General features: G+C 40.6%; 1 protein-coding gene across 11 annotated transcripts in view; it reads right to left on the reverse strand.

Annotated features, from left to right (window-relative positions):
* Positions 1-21492, reverse strand: part of PDE8B (phosphodiesterase 8B) — a gene marked incomplete at both ends in the record, with an annotated part of 202820 nt that overhangs the window by 83120 nt on the left and 98208 nt on the right. For 6 of the 11 annotated variants that reach the window (XM_084233803.1, XM_084233804.1, XM_084233809.1 and 3 more), the window contains one exon: positions 141-200. The exons of 1 other annotated variant lie outside the window; for it this stretch is intronic. In XM_084233803.1, the coding sequence (XP_084089929.1) occupies positions 141-200 (60 nt within the window). The remainder of the gene's footprint in view (positions 1-140; positions 201-21492) is intronic. 4 more of the 11 variants (XM_084233805.1, XM_084233811.1, XM_084233806.1 and 1 more) reach the window with 1 other exon arrangement.

A 21492-nucleotide genomic window follows, 5' to 3' on the forward strand; every position in this document is an offset into this window, starting at 1 on the left:
AAGTGTGATGTGAATTTTAAAAAAAGCATTTGCATAGAGACAGATAGACACGCGCACACACACACTCCAGAAGATTCCACATAAAGGCTCACATAACTGTGTGTTCTGAAAACGATGCCCTACTGAGTAAGGGAGCTTACCTGGATAGGGTCCTGCGTCAGTCTCATGGGCCCAATGCGCACCTCCGCAGAAGAAACCTGCTAAATAAAAGACAGCACATGAGATGCGGGAGCCTCAAACCACCCAAACTCACAAGTCCTTACACACACTAGTATGTGCAGTCACTGTGGCAGCTGCATCAGAGGGTCCAGAGCATTGGCATGGAGGCAGCTTACAACACCTATACAGTATAACCCTGGCTTTGTAAAAACAAAGTACATATATACATATATATAGAGAGAGTGTCTGGGAGGCTATAGCCTCAAATTCTAAGTGGGATTTTGGATTATTTTTACTTTAAGTACATGGTTTTACACATAAGCATGTGCTGTTTTACAGAAGAAAACAATTCAAGGATTATTTACTGAGCACCTAATATAAGCTGGTTACCTGCTAGATAATTCTGAAATTTCAAGAGCAAAAATTTCTCCCAAATGTGGAAGCCAAAGCATTCCTACGGTTTTAAGAGCTGTTCCTATGTTTATTTTTCTTAGCTTCATGTTTCAGTGTAAGAAATAAACAGCTGCTTCTTACCCATGTTTACCACAAATAAGTTATGCACCCAGTTGTATCTCCTTGAGTGTAAGTGGCTAGCACCCCACTTACAGCACAGGCTACACTGCCCCATCAGCACCAGCAGTGAGCTCAGGTGTACACGGGCCAACACCACCTAACGCCTATGGCGGCAAACACAGAGCAAGTACTTGCTTTAATTACTTGGATTTCTAAAAAATGACTTTTCTCTAGACAACTAGAGTGAGGGTCTTGGCTTCACCTCCATGTCTCCAACTTTGCTTTCTCTAAAAAGCCAAAGTCCCTTTGCCGCTACCTGGATGCTTATCCTGCACCCCACATGCCGAGCGGGCCCGTCAGCCCATGCGTACCCTCCCCTGCATCAGAATCCACAGGCGCAGACGCACCAGTGACCCGAGGGCCAGAGGACGCTTTAATCATATTTTTGAAGATTCTAAAAATCTCCCTTTCTCCTTTTTTCTCACTCCCATATGCTTACCTCCCAGTGTACCTGGTATGAATCTTCTCAAAGACATACTATGAGTTGCTGGACATTCTTTCCCCAGTGAGGTGGATCTCCCCACCCCTTTGGCCTCTTACCAAGTCAGCCAGAAGAAAACTCAGTCTTCTGGCTACTCTTCTGAGGCTCCTGTGGTGGTGTTTTGACAGGAAGGTACAGGGCATGTTCTCTATTCGGGCAGGGAAGTAAAGAAGAGTCCCGGGGCCCTCAGTAGCTTTTTCAGGCTTTAAAGCTCTTTCTACACCAATAGTTGTCAGGGAAGCCTGCAGGCTGGCAAGACAGGGCGGCCCCAGTCTCCTGGCCCCCACCAAATCTTTACGCTTTCTCCGGTGGTCCCTACCTCTTGTAGCCTTTGCTAGTCCTCTCTAGCCATTCTCCCGTGTCTGAGTGGAGCTGCCTTATAGCCTCCGCCTCTGGGCCCAGGTATGCCCACTCACACATGCCCGTACCACACTCCAAGGTGCTGCCATCAGCATGTGTGCCCCGTGCCCATGCTCCCAAGCGCCTCCTGCATTCAAGGGCGCAGGTGATAGCCACAGACGCCAGCAGCACAAAAGCCTGAGCATTTTACTTACCCTATGGGTGGGTTCTCGGGAGAGCAGAGTTGTGCTCTCCCTCTGCTGTGTGGTGGGGGCGGGATGGGGGTGAAGGTGGCCTCCTGTCAGTGGATCCTCCCTGCAGGCCTAGCACAAGTAAACCAACTTGGGAGTTTGCATCCCTGAGCATGAAGGCCAAGTTCCTTTAGTGCCTCACTGCTGTCTTTAGGTAAAAACGACAAGCACAAGTGCTGCATACTCAAGTCCAGTATGTAACTCTCTCAACACTTCTTTTTAAGCAAAACAATGTCCTTGGAGGTGTGTGTGCCCCAAGAATAGCTCCCTGCCTCCCTCATCACTAGACCTCTGGCCCCCACCCAATTCTACTCTAAAGGCAATTTTCATTGTTTGAAATACACTCTCCTTCCAAAGCAGAGCAATTGCCAGATTTTGCTAAAAAGTTATCAATTAAAAATGGACTCAATTTGGTATAGGAAGATAAATTTGATAAGCTGGCATATTTTTTTCTGTCTCCCTGTAAGTTCTCTTGGGTTCACTACAGCCACCACACACAAGCCCCACCCTTGGCCCCCAAGACCACCTGCTAATGGTTTCTCCAGCAAAACCAACTCCCAAAGGAGTCAGGGACAGAAAATACACAGATAAAATAGTTTAAAAGGAATAAAGTAAAAAGCAACTTGCTTTGAAAGGCAAAGAATCTGCAGGAAGGACCCAAATAATGATATCTGCCCTAACCAACACATTCCTGTATACCTTGCAAGTAACCAATATGTGCAAAAAATAACAGTTATATAGACCATCTTAAACTCTGCTAGGAGAGCATCTGAAGTCGGTGTGAACAGTGCCTGAGCCCCCTTCTGTCCCAAGCGAGGCTCTTCACATGAGTGCCCATGATGGGGGACAGCAATGGTCACGAGTGACAGGATGGAGTTTCAAAAGCAACACTCAGACTAGAGGATACCCTGCTCCAGCCAAAGGACAGGAAGACTCTCCATCTTTCTCCCACAATTCCCTGACTGCCTCCAGCATTTGAAACTGCTTCAGTGAGCTTAGGAGGAAGGAAAGCAGGACCCAAGAGAAGAACTGCAAAGCAGGTGGACCCTCTTTAAGACCCTTGCCCCTCAGTCTCTACCTGCTCTTTGCCTGTCTCCCCTCAGCCACACTCCATTTCCCCATAGCTTGGGGGCCTCAGTCCACCAGCTCCCTCCACCTGACCCACACTTTGCTTATCTCTTGGTTTGCCTTTTCTGTTTTGCTCTATGCTCCCAGTTGTCTGATTTTGCTTCCAGACCCGAGAGGTAAACTATCCCAATAGAACCCCAGAGCCTGCCCTTGCTGGCTGAGGGCTGGCAGGACGCAATGGCCCAGGAAGACAAGCTGCAGCAGGTACATCAACAGACAGCAGCAACAGTGTGCAGGGTTCTGTTTCAGACACAGAAGTCTGACTGCCTGCATTTCACCATTTTGTAAAAGAGGAGACAGGAGAAACAGGAGACCACTGACTGATGTCTGTAGCCAAGCGAAGATTCTCTACTTCAAAGAGCGAACTTTGAGCAACTGCAGATACACTTGATTCTCAATTATCAGCTCTGAGCACGTTTGCCAGGGACACAGAAACAAGAGGGAAGACTGATAGGTAAAACAATCCCAGAGCCTGAAAGAAGGGTTGGATGGAAAGTGGGAGGAGAGATGTGCTTCCCAGCCACTCCATCCATGCAGCCTCCCCCAACTGCCCAATGAGACAGGATGGCTGAGCCACATGCAGTGTTACCATGCCAACATTTACAGGGTGTCAAATATTTGCATGTACACATGTGTGCATGGTAGTGTCACCAATCCACATTCAGATGAGCTGGCTTTCCAGGGGGAAAAAAAAAAAAACAAACAAGTCCTATTTTGCAACATTTGCTGATTCCATGGTGCAAATATTTTCACCATAACTAACATCAAGCTGGTAACACAGGTCTCTGAGTGTGCAATTGGGAAAATATCTTTTCCTTCAGAGAGGGCCTAAGAGAGGCAAACTCACGCAAGCCTTTATTATCTATGAATGTCTATCATTTGCTTTTGTTTGATGATTTAGCTATTGAATTCTGGTTGAGAGACATTTTCCCTCAGATTTGTAAGTTGAGAGAAAAGAGGTAATACTTCTGGTTTTGAAGTGGGTAGCTACAGAAAGGTTTCGTGAAGATAAGTGTGATGAGAACCAGGGAAAGAGATGGAAATTCTAGGCCTATGAAACAGCATACGCCAAGCCATGGAAGCAAGGAGGCAGGGGTGACCACAGCGGAGAAAACAAAGGTCTGGAGAAGCTGAGTTATATAGCATGTGTAAGGGAAGACCAGGAGTGCTGGGGTCAGTTCCTCAGGATTAAGGAGAGAAAGTCCCTTGTTATTCTGTAGGCACCCACCACATTGCAGGTTTTGGAGCAGAGAGGTTAACGGGATCAGAATTATGACTTGGGATGCAGGAATCAAACATTTGGTTTGCCTGCTTTGTGGAAAGACAGAAACAGAGGTGTAGCAGAACAAAACACCACCATGAGGAGGAACTATAGCAGTGAAAGTGGGAAAAAACGAACCACCATGATCAAGAAAAAAGGTACCCCAACCCCCTCACACACCGCAGCTTGGACTCATTTCAAGGGAGAGAGAACTCCAAGATGAAAACCAGCTGATGCAGGGAAGGCAGAGGAAAGAGTCTTGAGAGCGCAAAGGCGCTCAGGTCACTGGTTCCCCTGGCTCCACACCACATTCTCAGCTGGTCATCACCACAGTTTGAGGTGGTTTCAGCTTCAAGAATTTTGTTAAATAACCTAGAATTAAGTTTTCGTGCTTCCCTTAAACTAGAAGGAAGAATTAAGGAAGGAAAGTTGAGGAAGTCCTAGAGAGCACTTCCTCCCTAATCTGCTCAGCCAGCTCATCCTTCAGGGGCTGCTCTAATGTGGTACCCCATCTCCCCACTCTAATGCCCCTCTCTGAGGCTGCACCCAAGGCAGACAACAGGGTCCTCAGTACCCCTCTAGCATTTACTCATTTACACATCTTTCTCCTTGATAAGATGATGAGTTTTATAAGGATAGACTGTCTTTTTCACAATTTTATCCATAACATCTAGAAGATGCTTGAAAAATGAAAGGTTACAAACAAATGGAACTGAATAGAAATGCCTAAGGTTGTACAGACTATAAGTAACTAAGTCAGAATTAAGACTTCATTTTCCTGACTCCCAGATCACTGCTCTTCCATGATGCTCCAAGGTTTAGAGCACTAATTCTTACCACACATCCCAGCTTTCTCTTACAGGTCCCTGGACTCCACTCTGACTTGGCAAAACAGATGATCCAGTACCTGACAATCTCTGCTCACTTTACCTCATGGAAGTCCATACTGCCACCAGCACTAAAAAGACTAGGGTGGTGGTGGGGGGGGCGGGGGGGTATTTGGGGAAGAGGGGTCCATAACTTCCGCCTTTCAATAACAAGCTCAGAATCTGAATAGTCTCCACTCCAGTGATTTCTCTTTGGGAATGCTTTCCTCCTCAACTAGTGTATCTAGTGTTTACACAGGCGTACACCACCCTACACCCACTCTGCTCAGAGCAAACCCAACTTCATTATGTAGGGAGACTCCATAGTGAAGATACTTATTTTCACCCACAAAAGGGACCAGCTGTGAGCTCAGGATTAGGCATTTCAAATGCCTCTAATTAATTCTACCTGCTGCCAATTCCAATTTTAAAACATTTCATTATCTCAAAGTAACTATGTCTACCCTCCATTTCAAGGCCCATGCTATAAGCCTCTGAATTCTGAGTAAGGAAAAGTTGTGAATGCCGTTTGCCTTTTTCATAGGTCCATGTCTACCCTCAAGCCTCCCTCAGAAAGGAACTGGCAGTGCAGCTCCAGGTACCCGTTCCCGCCCCAACCCCAGGAGGCTGTCATTCCTGTTGCACAGCAAAAATTCCTGGCTCACCTTGGTCTCCATTCTCCAAACACTGTCATCTGCACATCTACCTAATTTCTTCCTCTTCCATCTCAGTCATGGAGCCCCCCAGGCTCAGCTTTGTCCTCACACCAGCCTCCAGTGATGACCTGTCATTGATTCTGGCCATTCTCCAGCACAGCAAGCAACTCTGCTGCGTTGGGCCTGTCTGTGTCCAACAGGTGTTCCTCATCTCCCTTTACCTTCTTGATCCTCTGATCTTCAAGTTCTCAGCCTAGGTCTCATGTTAGTACCTGGGGAACTTTTAAAATCTATCAATGCCTGGGTACCACTGCAAGCCAAGAGAATCAGAATCTCTAAGGATAGGGCTCAGGCATCGGCATTTTTTGTTTCCTCAGTTGCAACTGGGTTGAGAACCACTAGTTTATTCTTCTGAGTAGACATGTCTGTTGAATACTTAAGAGTATCTGAAGTTGACATTTCTTCAAGAAATTATCAATGAAACACATAAGACACTAAAACCTACCCACACAGACTCAGCTATAGCTGAACACAGACATCACCAGTTTTTTTTTTTTTTTTTTATTTCCAGATACCCTCTCCAAAAATATAAGATTAACACTTAGGCAAGAGGAAGATATAGTCCTTCACATTTGATGATATATTCCCTAAAATCAGTACCTCTAAATTTAATTAAAAAACTCTTAATACCAATCTTCTCAAGCTCTTCCAAAAATATAGAGGGAATTATTTCCAAATGTATTTTACAAGGCCAGCATCACCCTAACATCAAAACTAGACAAGAACTCCACAAGAAAATGACAAGCTAATATCAGATGCAAAAATCCTCAACAAACTATTAGTAACCCAGTTCATTTTTTTGTTACACAAATTTCTATGTAGAAGATGACTCACAGCCATGAGATACTCACAATGGGTTACATATCTATCAACTTCATATTTTATGCCCTGCTGTTTAGAACAGTACCTTAACTTGGCAACATGGTGTTTGTTTTATCACATATATAAACCCTAAAAACCACCAGAAAAGAACCATACACTATGATTAAACTGTGATTTTATTCATGTGTTGCAGAAATTGATCAACATTTATAAAAAATTGATGTGACATATACTTAAAATGAAATATTAAAATCATGATCCCCCCACAATAGATGCAGAGAAAGCTTGTGACAAAATTCAGCATTCATAAATGAGAAAATTCTCAACAAAGGTAGGTACCAAGGGAACACATGTAAATATAATGAAGGCTATCTATGGCAAATCCACAGCTAACATCAGACTCAATGATGAAAAACTGGAAGCTTTTCCTTCAAGGTAAGGAACACTCACCACTTTCATTTAATATAGTAGTAGAAGTCATAGAGCAATGAGGCAGAAAAATAACATGCATTCAAACATAAAAGATGACACAGTATTACCGATGGAAAACCTTACCCTCCCCCCCAAAAAAAAACCCAACAAAAAACTGTTAGAACTAATGAACGAATTTAGTAAAATTGTAGGATATAAAAATCAATATATACACGTCAGTTGTGTTTGTGTGAAATATCAGAAAGAGAAATTAGAAAACAATTCCATTTACAAGTGCATGAAGACTTAAATACCTAGTAATAACTTTGACTATAAAAATTTCTTTCATAATCTTTTCTAACACAAATCTACACAGCAGTTTACTCAATCATGAGAGAGTTGTAATAGCTGGCTTTTCTATTAACTTTGTATTGTATGCCCTGCTGTTTAGAGTAGTATGTTAAATGGCAGTATGGTATTTTATCATATAACTATGTAGATTATTTAATTAGCAAACTATATAAAAGATCAATTTAAAATGTAAACTTTCTACCAAAAGCTAGCCAAAATAACACTAAAAGAGAAAAATCATAGGGGACAGCCTGAGAGATGTTATCTAAAGTATAAAAAAAATTAGTTACTAGAGATAACAAAAAATTTTAAAAATATCAATGAAGAGGCAACCAAAAAAAGTTGGGCAAAAGATTTGAAAAATAAATTCATCGAAGAGGAAATACAAATATGAAGACATGTTCAATCTTTAGTTATTGGGAAAATGAAACTTTTAAATTGTAATAAGATGTATGTCACACCCAGCCATTTTTTAAAAACAGAATGGTAGAATCAAGAAGCCAGTATTACCCAGCATGATTAAGAAGGTAGACTCACAGGAACCTCTGGTTTATAACCAGTTGGTCAGAAGTGCAGATAATAATCTGGGGCTTGTGATGAGCACTCAAAGCCTGAGGAGAGGTGATGGTGACCCCTGATCATAGCCAATTTGTCAGAAGCACTGGCTTTTGGCCAGCACCTAAGCTGGAAAGTGGTCTTAGAAGACTGAGTGCTTAATCTGCGGGGTCTGATATTAACTCTGGGTAGACAGTGTCAGAACTGAGTTGAATTCTCAGACACCCTGCAAGTGTCCAAGAATTGTCTGTGGTGCTGGAGGCCTCAGTACTTTACATCTGCTGGAAACTGGGCTTCAGGACACACAATCAACTACAGAGCAAGTTTCATATTACATACTTTAGCATATCACTTAGAAAATGTCTTGAAGTATTTCAATAGTGAATTTAGCTTAGGAATTTATTCTAAAAATACAAAGAAATGCTTACAAAAACACAGTTGAAGCCTAGTGATCCTGCTGTGGAGAGGAGAGTGTATTCAGGGAAGGAAATACCAGGGACTTCAACTATATTGTTCAAGATTTTTTTTTTTTTTAAGCAGTGAGATAGACACAAGTATTTATGGAATTATTCTTTCTAGTTTGTGGCATATCTTAAATTAAAAACATTTAATTTTAATGGAGTCCTTTTCCTATTTTTATGTTAACATTAATTGAGCAATAGTCACAATAGTAATATTCTATATATCCTGGTGAAGTCTTTTTCTGGCAAAATATGGTGCTGTACTTAAAATCCCTTAGAATTTTTGTACAATGTATGCATTTTCATCTTGGATATAGTGTAAAAATATACAAAATTAAAAAACCAAAAATTTAAATTAAAAAAAATTAAAAAGATTCCTTAGAATTATGGATTTAAGTTTCACTGAAACGAAGTAAAATGAAATCTGATAAAATTGGGCTGGGACTCAAGGGACCTTGCTCAAGATAAGTAACTGCTCTGTACCTAAGTGGAGGGTGCTGACGCAGTAGCCCACGTTCCTCTTCTCATGGAACAGCCACAACATCCCACTTCTTTATGGCTGAAGAAGTTAAAGCTGCAGAAAGGTTAAGCAACTCACCCCAGGGGCTAGAGTTGATATTTAAGTTCAAATCTTCTTTACTTGGAAAACTGTGCTCTTATTTTTATAACTCATGCATATCTCAATTTGTTCTAGAAAGGTCTTTAGATGGTGTTCTAACAGATGTTAAATTTTGAAATTGTTTGTAAGACATGAAAGATGGAGCTAATAAAGAGCATGGGAAAGATGGAGATCAGCACGTATAATGTTTGTCTTAGCCAACATAGTAGGTCTACCAGTGAAAGAAGAGATGGTCCCCACATTCACCAGCCCACACCAGACTACACATAGGGACAGGCTTTCCAGCATTCATCTTCCAGCCCATACCCTGTGCTCTCTCCATTCCCTGCTCTCACTGTTGTGATTACTGTCACTTTCCTAAGAGTATCGCTGCTACCCTCAGGGGCCAGCCAACTGTGCTGGAAAACACTGCAGTGCAAAAGCACCAAGGTTAGCTTCTGGTTAGTCCTGAAGCAGTAATTAAACACAGAAGACATTCAGATGCCATCAGATTTGACACAGGAAATGTGGCCAGGACAGCTAATAGAGAGGTCATTCTCCACATACACAAATAGCAGATGAAAGAGAGAAATTAAACAACATAGTTATTTTATCTAGTCATGAGAAAAGAACTCAGCCTGATATTGATTATGCATTAAAATAGAAATGAAAAAAATGATCTTGAATGTAATCCATGAAAAATAAGTACCCCAAGAAGGGTTGTACAAGGAAGCCTTAGAGTAAATTAGCTTTGGGGGGTAGGGAGAGAACCCCAACTACACTTTATTATTATGACTTTGTCAAAAGGCTTTGCATCATACTTGTATGAAAGAATCGAGGCATCGGGCTTTCATGAACCCAGTAATTCAGCCACGGTGATACTGGCTGAGCCTGTGAAAACATAACACCATTCCCACATTCCAGAGGTCAAAGCCAGGGTCTGACTTGGAAGACAGAGGAATTTAAAGGCAACCGCAAAACGTGACATCCCTCAACTAACTTCCTTCCTTTTATTAGGGATATTACTGATGATAGAAACTGCCAGATGACTTCAAGCTTTTGAAATTATGTTGCATAACAGAGGACAAGCCAAGAACAGTCAATGTCTGATTATTCAGGAGGCAATTATCCAGATTGTGGAAAAACCCAAGCATTCATTTCTGAGACTCTTCCATCCTGCTATGTTCCTTCTCCCTAAGATTAAGGGAAGATGGGAGAAAGTGGGGTGGAATGATATTCAAATCAGTCAGTTTCGCTGCATGGTCAGCAGTTCTGGTAAATAGATTTGATGGGCCACGAAACAGAAACCATCTGCTAAAAATGAGTTTTAGAGATTTCCTGTGGATTTCAATAATTCATGTTGCCTCCATCCTCAGTTTTATCATTGATAAGCAAGAATTACCTTAGAGAACCAATAGTGAAATGTCTTCCCATTTGGGAGAATCTCACACGAGGGCCCTGCTGCCCCTGAAGCATGTTTAGGCACATCTGGGATGGCACCAGACATCGCCCAGTTTCACTTTGGACTCTGGTGTGTCAGGGTCACATTGATTGCAACCTACAGTCAGTCCCAAGTCCACAGATTGCATGGACATCACGGGCAGCGAATCAGCATCAAGAACTGATTTCTATTCAAAAGTAAGCAACTCAAGAGAAGTTACCCGCAAAATGCAAATGCCCACTTTTTTTAAAGGAATTTTTTACTTGGCAAAAACAATTATTTCCAATTAAGTCCTCAACATATTTAGATGCTGAGCAGGCATGACAGACATCTGGGAGACCAGCATGGCTCACCCTTTGAACAAAGGTGCACACCTAGAGGGCAAACCCCAAGTGCTCCCACATGGTTCAGGAAAGCAATGTAAAGGATGTGACCACCTGTCACCTGGGCATGGATCTGGGCAATTGGAGGATCCTCGCCACCATCTTTGCCTGAGAATGTGGATTCACTTGTCTTCCCTGCTCTCAGAAGCTGCCCAAGCACATACCCGGGTAAAATGTGTTGCTCAGACCCTCTGGATAGTGTGAGAGATTAAATCCAGTTACAGAAGCTAATTAAACTTTTAATATTTGGGGACAGGTAGGTGCAAGAAAACTTAATTGTCCTGTGGATGCCCAAGACAAAGCCTCTAAATCAGTGACATTAAAACTTCCACTTACCTATATGCAGTGGTTTGCCTTTTTCTTTGGTTTCTCTTTGCCCTCCACATACAAGGGCCAGTTTTGGATCATATTCAGGATGTGGCCAACCAAAAGCCAATGTGACAACATCTACAATCTTACTTCTTCCTTTTAAAAACCACTGCTCTGTAAGATTTAGGGAGGAGGAACTGGGGATGTGCCTGAGGGTGGAAGTAGCCTCTTGACGGGCAGGTGACTGGACTAAGCACACATCTCATGTCCCCCAGAACCCTGAAGAGTCAGGTAGGGGTACAGAACAAATGTGTCCACTGCTGAGGAGGAAAAATATAATAGAACACTCCTGTGCACAGGAAAAGATGAAATAAATCCCCTAAAACCATTTAATGTTAAACCAAAGAACATTCCTTTAAAAAAGTGGTTCAAACTCACAACCTACCTTGGATCCAGAGACCTTCCTCTTCTCTTGGGTCGAGAACAGCCTGAATAAAGTACTCTTGTCTGACCGAGGAATGGATATGAGAGGCTCCCTTTAATTCTCACTCTAAAGTTCTGCCTGCCCACTTGCTCATTCTGATTAGCCTCACCTTTCTGTACTCAAGTCATTAAAATTCCTTCTTCAGAGACCACAGTGCTTGGCAATCAATTCAATGATGGTGGTAAGTAAAAAAGCCAGACATACCTGCAGGGTGCTGTGGGAAGCTCAGGCAAGCTCTGTCTGGGGATTCAAGCAAACCTATGGGAACTCACACTGGAGCCCAATGATGGACTGAGAACCCTTCAGGCCAACCTGGGGAGCAATTGTTTCTCATTTGCTTTCATCATCTGCTAGTTGGAGCCTGTAAACCCCTCTCCATTTTGGCTATTGTTCTCAAGTCAACTCACCAAGCCTGGGACTCCCAGTGGGACCCTCCCCTCCTTGGGAAGAGCGCCCCAGGGTGACGTCTGACCTCCCAGGCTCAGGTCCAGAAGAAGCTCTGCCTTCTTCTAGTCACTTCTTCGTTACAGTCAGTGGTTTGGCCCCATGTGCCCTTACTTGGGAGTTTATAGACTGACATTAGTGTTTGTCAGAGATGCTTCTTGTGGGCTGTACGCTTCACTAACATTATTGCTTTGCTTTTATGAGGGGATTAAAGGAGATTTTTAAATGATATCATAAAAGCAGGATCCATGAAAGAAATAATTGGTAAGTTTCATTTTATCAAAACTAAAAATGTCTGCCTTTAAAAGACAATATGAGAAGGTAAACAGTAAATATAGGGAAAATATTTTCAAATACATATCTGATAAATGACATGTTTAAGATATACAAAGTACTTATAAAAATTAACAATAAGAAAACAAACAACCTTATTTGGGCAAAATATCCAGAAACCTACCAAGGAAGACATACAGATGTTAAAAGGCACATGCAAAGGTGCTCAGCATGATTTGTCACTGGGAAATTGCAATTAAAACATTATCATCGCATACCTATGAAAATGGTTTAAGAAAAAACTGAAGAAACGCTACTGGGAAGGATACAGAGTGCTCTTATTCAGAATAGTAAAACAAAACAAAAACCCTTAAGAATAAATTATTTCAACCAAATATTTCATTAACAAATGTATGAGTCACTAGGTTCTAGTCACAGAGGGAAAAACTCACTAATAAATAGCTCCATTTGGATTTAAACTCAGACTCTGATCTCACATATAATATTACATGCACAGACTACCTCAGCATTCTCAAAGAAGACTGAAATATATGGAATGATATACTGCCTTTGTAAGTGGAAAACCAGTACTAAAACGATGTCATCTTCCTAAATTCATCAATATATATATTACTATAAATATCCTGGCATAAATTCTTCAATTTGTGAAATGATTCTCAAATCCATGAAGAACTACCAGCAACTGGCTAACAAAATGTGAAGGGAGAGTTATGATATTTTGTTCTGTCAGATACAGCAATAGATTCAAAGATATAACTATCAAAATAAAGTCACTCTAGCAGAAAGAGCAATGAAATATAGCCAAGAGCTTAAGAACACGAATGAACATGAACGCGCTCTCTCTCTCTCTCTCTCTCTCTCTCTCTCTGTCTTTCTCTCTCTCACTTAATTCCTAGGTCCTCTGTTATCTTTCATTGATCTCCCTGCTAGAGCCACACTGTTTCGGTAGTATAATTTTAGTAAACAATAAAAATGTCATATTAGTGGAGAAAAGGTGGATAATTTAATAATTTCAATAATAATATAATTGGTTAACGTGGAGAAAAAGTGTCAGCTCCATACACCAGGATATATATCCATGCTACTTCCAGATAGATTAAAATTAAAAAAAAAAAAAAACCCACGTGACTATAGAAATAAAAACTATAGGTGAATATATCACTCAGGAGGCTGGAAGACCTTGCTTATAATAATATTAAAGGTAGCACAATAAAGGAAATAACTGCTAGAATTTTACCAATGAAAACATAAAACAAACTGAGAAAAAATGTTATAATAGAAAAGGAGTTGGCATCCTTATTAGAATTTTTCACAAACTTCTAATAAGGCAATTATAAAACAGGCAAGTATTCCAATTAAAACTGGGTCAAGTAAAGGACAGGCAATTCATAAAACACAAAACGGGCTGTAAAAATTATTCAACAATGCTCAGCCTCTCTGGCAATTCAAAAATGCAAATCAAAACTAGATTCTACTTTTTGCTCATCAAATTCCAAAGATTTTTCAATGATGATTCTCTGGGGCCATTGAAGTTCTGGGAAATTAGTATTTTCCATGCTGGAGGGAAAGGAAATCTATCCCAGGGACTCTGGATCTAAATGCCTCCTGGGTTTGGCAATTTTAATGGTTAGAAGCCTGAAATGTGTTTGAGATTCTTTCAGTTGCTGTCCCCTTTCTGTTTATACATCTACCATGATATTTATCATTTAATAATTTGGTCACCATAATCACAAACTGTTGGGGGCAGGAGGACCCTGGGAGACAGATGCTAACTTCATCCAACCAGTCAGAGAACCAGTAAATGATCAGCTGTGACAAGATGCATCCCAGCACCGAACACCAAAATCCATCTGCTACAACTAAGACTCACAGATACTGGGTGAGTGGGTGTTTAATTTAATACATCATTTAAAAGCTGAAAAAGCCCCTGGTAAGTGGAAGATTACCCTGCTCCTTGGCACAGAAAGCAGGCTGCCTGGAGAACTGAAGCTGCCAGTGTTGCTATTCTGTGAAAGGTTTTTAATATAACAAATCTGGAATTCCTTTTCCCCATGTGTAACTAAAGGGTAATATACATGCCCCCTGGAGTGGGTAGATGCCGGGTCTGTATTATTCATGGATGTATCTCCAGTGTCTGGCATAGCAGGCAATTGACAGATGATAGATATTAAGATGATCTTTCATTCATCCTTTTGTAAAAGTCTCACTGAGCCCCACAATGAGCCAGAAACTAAAGAGGTGCCATACATTTGTTATTTAACACCTGAATAGGCTGGATTGCCATAGCATGAGCTCTTGCTTGAGCTTGCCATCAAAATATAGCCCCGAAACATTTGATTCATTTGACACAAAAACACAAATGTCAACTTCAGGATTAGCTAACTTTATCCTCCCTGTCCTCCCTATATCAAAGAACATCAACAACTGTTTTACTTCCTCACTTGTATATTATTACAAAATATTCTTCCAAATATTGATTTCATGATAAAGGATGGTTTCCAAGAATTTGGTAATTAGGAGGTTTTCAAGAGATTATCTTTAACCCTTTAATTTTCCAGATTGTAAAATAAGTCCTAAGAGGGTATGTGGAAGACTCAAGATCATACACTTGTGAGACGTCACAGATGGAGAAAATTGAGGTTTCCAGACTGCCAAGTCAGTGACACTTCCACACTGCACTACTATTTTCTCTTGATAACAACCAAAGTGTTTTCCCTTCAAAACAGAAGCACAGAACATCACTTGTTCAGACCCCGTGAAAAGAAAACATATTTACATTTGATAACTTAATTATAATCCCTATTTTATGAGCCTGTTTATAATTTCCTCATATGCCTCATTTTATCATTTCCCTCTACATCTTTCTTTCCAAAGTTTTTTCCAGAATCTGAGATAATATACCCAGCCACTAAAAAAGACAGACTCATTAAACAGTCTCTGAAGTCAATTCTGCTACCACCAATGTCCTTTGGTGTGGACCTATCTGTTAGCCAAAGACAAGATATAAATGGCTACATAAAAATCCAGAGAAGAAAATGAAAAGTGATGATAGCGGGAAGGGAAAAAGCAAGGAAGAGGTGACACTCATATGTGGTTAGGTAAATCAAGGACAATTTCCTAGAAAAAAAAAAACAAAAACATAAAAATCCTCTTGCTGAGGATTGCAGGCCTGGGACCTGGAGTAATAAGGACAGAATAAAAGGCCAGCAAGGTGAAGTAGGGGAAAACTGAGGATCAAAGGCCTGTCTCCAACTTACACATTAACTACTTGTGTGATCATGGACTGATCATACTATCACCTGGGCATCAGTTTTGTATCAACAAGAGAATTCAACTCAATGCCTCACAAATGTACACACGGATGGTGACAACTAGAGACACAGGCTGCTTGATTTCTCTGGTCTATTGTCTCCTATTTAAAAAGATTCCATGACACTTGTGTTTCCAGGGGCTTATATGACCCTGGGAAAAGTTTAATTATCTCTGAACTTCCATTTTCTTGGATGTACTCTCTTACAAGAGTAACGAGATAACTTACACAGAATTTTAAAAAATATCTTTTTGAAAGTATCAGAGAGATCATAATACAGTGAGACTTGATCAGATACAATGAAATTATAATGAAAAAGATAATAATGTAAAAGACTTGAGGGCCTCCCTGGTGGCACAAAGGGTTAAGCACTGCACTGTGAAGCAATACGCAGCCTCTGCAGCATGAGTTTGATCCCCGGCTGGCCAGGGAGAAACCCACATGGCGAGGCAGACCTCTCTTGTCTCGCCCGCTGCTCCCCTCAGCAGTATATTTCGGTCTGTCTTCCTGTTCTGTTCCCCACTCTGTCTCTGGTGAATCCTTTCACCCCAGCATCTCTGGCCTGTGCCCCAGCTCTTGCATGCATAAATAAATAAATCTTTAAAAAAAAAAAAAAAGACTTGAGTTATAATGAAAAACCAAAAGGAAAAATAATTAGATACATAAAAGAGGCAGATAGTGAAGTTATCATCACAGACTTTAAAATAACCACAGTCAATATGTTCAAAGAATTATAAGACAAGACACAAAATTGTGGCAAAGAGCTAGAAATTACAAGAGAATCAAGTAGAAATATTAGCATTGAAAAAATATAGTAATTAAAAGAGTCACTAAATGGTAGAGTTTGTAAAGATACTAAGACACAATAAGAGAGAATTGAGGACCTGAAATATATCTATGAGGATACAGACTAAGATACAGGGAGACAAAGGATGGAAAATATAAGTAATGGAAGAGACACCTGGCATGCAGAGAAACAGTGTCAAGTCTCTGTAATGTCAGTCCCAGTAGTGCGAACAAGGGAGAACGGGCAGAAACAAAATTTGAAGAAAAAATATCTGAGAATTTTCCAATAGTGAAGAAACAAATCAAGCCACAAATTCAACAAGCACTGTGAACACTAAGAGGAAAAAAATACAAAGAAAACCCACTCACGATAGTTGAAAGCAACATACAAAGTGAAAAATGTTTAATATAGGCATGGAAAAAGACACATTGCTTTAAAAGAGCAATAATAGTAAGACTGACATCTAACTTCTTAATAAAAATAAGGGGAGGCAGAGCACAAATAAATGATATCTTAAAAATGCTAAAATAGGGCCTCCACTGGTGGCACAGGCGGTTGAGCACTGTACTGTGAAGCTGTCGGCAGCCTCTGCAGCACCTGTTCGATTGCGGCAGGCCGCAGGCCGGTGAGGGTCCCACACGGTGGGGCAGACCTCTCCTGTCGTGCCCACTGCTCCCCTTAGCAGTGTATTTCGTCAGTCTGCCTGTTAGGTTCCCTGCTGTGTCTCTGGTGAATCCTCTCACCCTCCCGCGCATCTGGCCTGTACCCCAGTTCTTGTATGTATAAATGTATAAATAAATAAATAAATGCTAAAATAAATTACATGCCGACCTGTAACTGCACATACTTGGTAAAAATATACTTCAAAAATAATGACAAAATAAAACTTTTCAGACAAACAAAAAAATGAGAGAATTTGTCACCAGCAGACTCGTGCTTTAAAAAATATTAAAGGAGATCTTTACTCAAAGTCAAATCCTTGCAGATAGAAGCTCACATGTGGAGAAAATTATGAATATCACTGGAAAAGGTAAACATGTGAATAAATGAATATGTACAAAACACAACAATAATGTCGTCTTGAATTTAAAAAAATGTAGAGAATTAAAATATATAACAATGAAAGTGTAAACTATGTAGGTAAATAACTGGAATTTAAGTATTCTAAGGTCTCTCTAGTGTCTGGGAGAGACAGAGGTAGTAGCATTAGACTAACATGAGTAATTTTGTCATTTCTACTAATTATGAAAAGACCATAAATAGAGTGTGTAACTCAAAGCTGCTGGAAGGGAAAGCTAGAACAAAATATCTAAACTGATACAAACCAAGAGAAGAAAAAATAAATACACAACATATAATAGGTAGGGAAACTGAAAACAAATAGTAAAATAATAGCATTAAATGCAAATATGTTTGTACTTAATACACTATTTGTGTATTTAATATATAGATGAAGTAGTTCCTTTTCTAGCAAGACAGAGTGACTCCTAAATCACCCACCATATTACTGATAACAGTGATAAATTTTAGACAAAGAGACAATCTGAGGGCTCTGGAAAATGAGCAAGAGAAGGCAGATTTTGAATGAAATATAAACTTAGAGAAAGAATCCACTAACTGTTGAGTTTCCTGGTTTTTCAGCTTTGCCTTGAGGGCTTACCACAAGCTGAGATGCAACTCAGCTTGGAAAGGATCAAACTCTGTTAGAGAGCTCATCATCAATTTTGCCTAAGGAACCAGCAGATGGAGCCTGGGGCAAAATGAGGGTTGCTTGTTAATGAAGGGACAATTCTAGCAAGGAGGGAGCTAGATAAAGGGAATTCTAATTTTTTTATATAAATTCTGCCCAAATTTTCTGAGCCACACATGCACAGGGCCAACTCCAAGGAGCCCAGCTAAAAATAAAAACATAAGATGTGAGCTGCCACCCACCTCAGATGACATTGAGTCAAATAATTCCCTTCTAAAACAAATATCAATACTCTTCAGAAGACTGTAACAGAATCCAGAGTCTCCTCTTTACAACTCTGCATTCACAATGCCAATTATGCAATCCCAAATCATTCTACATAGGAAAAGTAATGGCAATCCTAATATGACCCAGATTCATGGATTCATCTTCGAAATGTAATACTAAACAAAAGAAGATAAATAATAAAATATCCTGTGATTTAGTTTAGTAGGTTCAAAAACAAGCAACACAATTTGTATGGTTTAACAAGTCAAAATGGTACAACAAGAAGTTATAATTGAGATGGGGTTTCTAGAGTACTGATTCTATTAATCTGTGTGATGGTTACAAATATGTTTACATTGTGATAATTCATGAAGAGTATACTTATGATTAAGACAATGGTAAGACAATGAGAAGACAAGTGACAGATTGAGAGAAAATATTTGCAAGACACATCTGATAAAGGACTGTTATCTAAAACATAGACTCTTAAAACTCATTAAAAACAACTGCCTGAAAGATGACTCAAAGACACTAACAGACAGCAAAGAAGATATATCAGCATCAAACAAGCACAAGATACTCACATTATACTTCATGAAGGAATTGCAAATTAAAGCAACAATGATAGGGCACATCTATAAGAATCCAAAACATGACCGAAGCAAAATACTGGTGAGGCTATGAGGCAACAGGAACTCTTATTTATTGCTGGTGGGAATACTAAATGGCCACTTTGAAAGGCGGCTTGACAGTTTCTTACAAAACTATATATAGACTTACCATACTTTCCAGTAATAATACTCCTTGATATTAACCCAAAGAGTTGAAAACATATGTTCATGCAAACACATGCACCTGGATTTTCACAGCAATTCACAAGTGCCCAAACTTGAAGCAACCAATGTATCCTGCAGTAGGTGGCAAAGGATCAACTGTGGTACATCCAGACAATGGAATACTGTTCGATTCTAAAAACAAGTGAGTTTTCAAGCCAAAAAGACATTTAAGAACTTTAACTCCTATTACTAAGTGAGAGAAATCAATCTGAAAAGGCTACCTAGTGACTGATTCCAACTTTCTGACATTCTGCAAAAGGCAAAACTATGGAGACAGGAAAAACATCAGTGGTGGCCACAGGTTAGGGCAGAACATGGGATGGAGAGGTGGAGAATGGAAGATTTTTAGGATGATGAAATTATTTTGTATATTATTATGGTGGATACATGTCATTATACATTTGTCAAGACCCTTGGGCTAGATAAACAGTGAGAGTGAACACTAATGTAAACTATGAACTTTGGATGATTATGATGTATCAATGCAATGCTCATCAATTGCAACAAAAGGACAACTCTAGGGTGTTGATAATGGGGAGGTTTTGTGTGTGTGTGAGGGTAGGGGTGGTATATGGGAATCTCTCTACTTTATGTCTAATTTCACTGTAAATCTAAAATTACTCTAAAAAACAAAATTTATTCTTAAAAGGAAACAACTTCAGTACTTATATAATGTAGAAGATATGCAAAAAACAAACTGGTATTCTCATCAACAGAGTATCCAGGTTCATTTTTAAAATTAATTGAAATGACATGGACTCTAGGGAAACTCCTACTCTGGGAAAATGTACAGTGTGTCTGTGGCTTCCTAGTGCTGCAGGCCCAGCTTGGAGGGCTCTAAGGTAGGCAGCTCCCAGCAAAAGCAGCAATCTCTCTAAGGTCAGTCTGGGGTTTAGGTACCAATTCTCATGACACCATCTATTTGATTACAAGGTTCATTTCATGGTTCCTAGGGGATTCAAAACAGCCTTATCCAGGAAGCTTTCTGAGGAAGCTCAGATCTCCTGCCGCATCTGGCACATCTACCACATCTGGCTCTTACCCTGGACCACTAGGCAGAAAGCGCTCCATTTCCAACTTTCCTGAGTCAGCTGGACATTGCTCCATCAGGACTCAGAATTTACTGTCAGGAAATATGACTCACAGCCTAACAGCCTTTCCCATACTCCAGCTGTTGCTGCCAGCAGCTATCCTGCAAGTGCTGCCCGCACTGCCTCCTCCTAAATGGAAACAGAAAGGCCCAAAGGTACCAGGGCCCAGAAAGGGAAGGTCTCCATCTAGCACCAGGATGTAAGAACAGCCTCTCCAATGTGCCCTAAGGTCTGACTTCTGGCCAGCACAATTTAATGGCATATTGTGATAGGATCAACAAACAAATTCAAAATCAGCCAGCTTTCTCTGGTCATCAACTATTCTTGTCCAAGGGGCAGCCCAGTGTGGTGAAAGAGTGTGCCTGGGAGATTGAGGGCTCTCTGCACAGTTGGTCTCTCACTTGGGTTCCCAAGTTCCATACATCCAGTTGGGAGGGAACTGAAGAGCTCTTCCTCATTTTCTGTTCTTGGGAAAGTACATTCCACAGACCAGCAGGGGAAAAAAAAGAAGCTGAGACCACAGTTTCAGGCTAAGGCACTGGCTCTGCTGCAAGGCTGGTGCATTGAGACAAAAGACATGCTTGTAGCCCAAATCTCAGGATCTGCCTCTGTCTGGGACAGTTTGGGGTAGGGTAACTCCAACTTTGGAAACACACTGCCCTCGAATGCATGCAGCACCCCCACCTACCTGCCAAGGGACCTTGGGCAACTGAGTCCCCCTAAGCTTTAGTTTACTCATTAATAAGTTGGAAGTCACAATATTTCTTGGATGTTGTAATAAATGGGCTAATCTATAAAATCCTTGGAGTATCTGAAATGCAAATTACTCAACAGTTAGCTGCAATGTGAATATCCCCAGATTCTGACAATTACAAGTCATTCCAACTGCCATAGTCCAGTTTTGGTGTGTGTGCGTGTGTGTAGTGGGGAAGGGAGTGGTATACACCAGAAACAAAATTGGTAGGTGGGCAGATGATAATGTCACGAATCCCCAAATTTGAGAGTGGAAGGCTGAATAATGTTCTCTAAGCAGATCTAGGTTCTAATCCCTGGAACTTGTGAACGTTACCTTATATGGCAAAAGGGTCTGCAGATGTGATTAAGTTAGAGACCTGGAGGTGGGGAAATTAATTTGGATTAACATGTGGGCCGAAAATAAAATCACAAGCATTTTCATAAGAGGA

Source organism: Talpa europaea (assembly GCF_964194135.1).
Source record: "Talpa europaea genome assembly, chromosome: 5".
NCBI classification, from domain to species: Eukaryota; Metazoa; Chordata; class Mammalia; order Eulipotyphla; family Talpidae; genus Talpa; species Talpa europaea.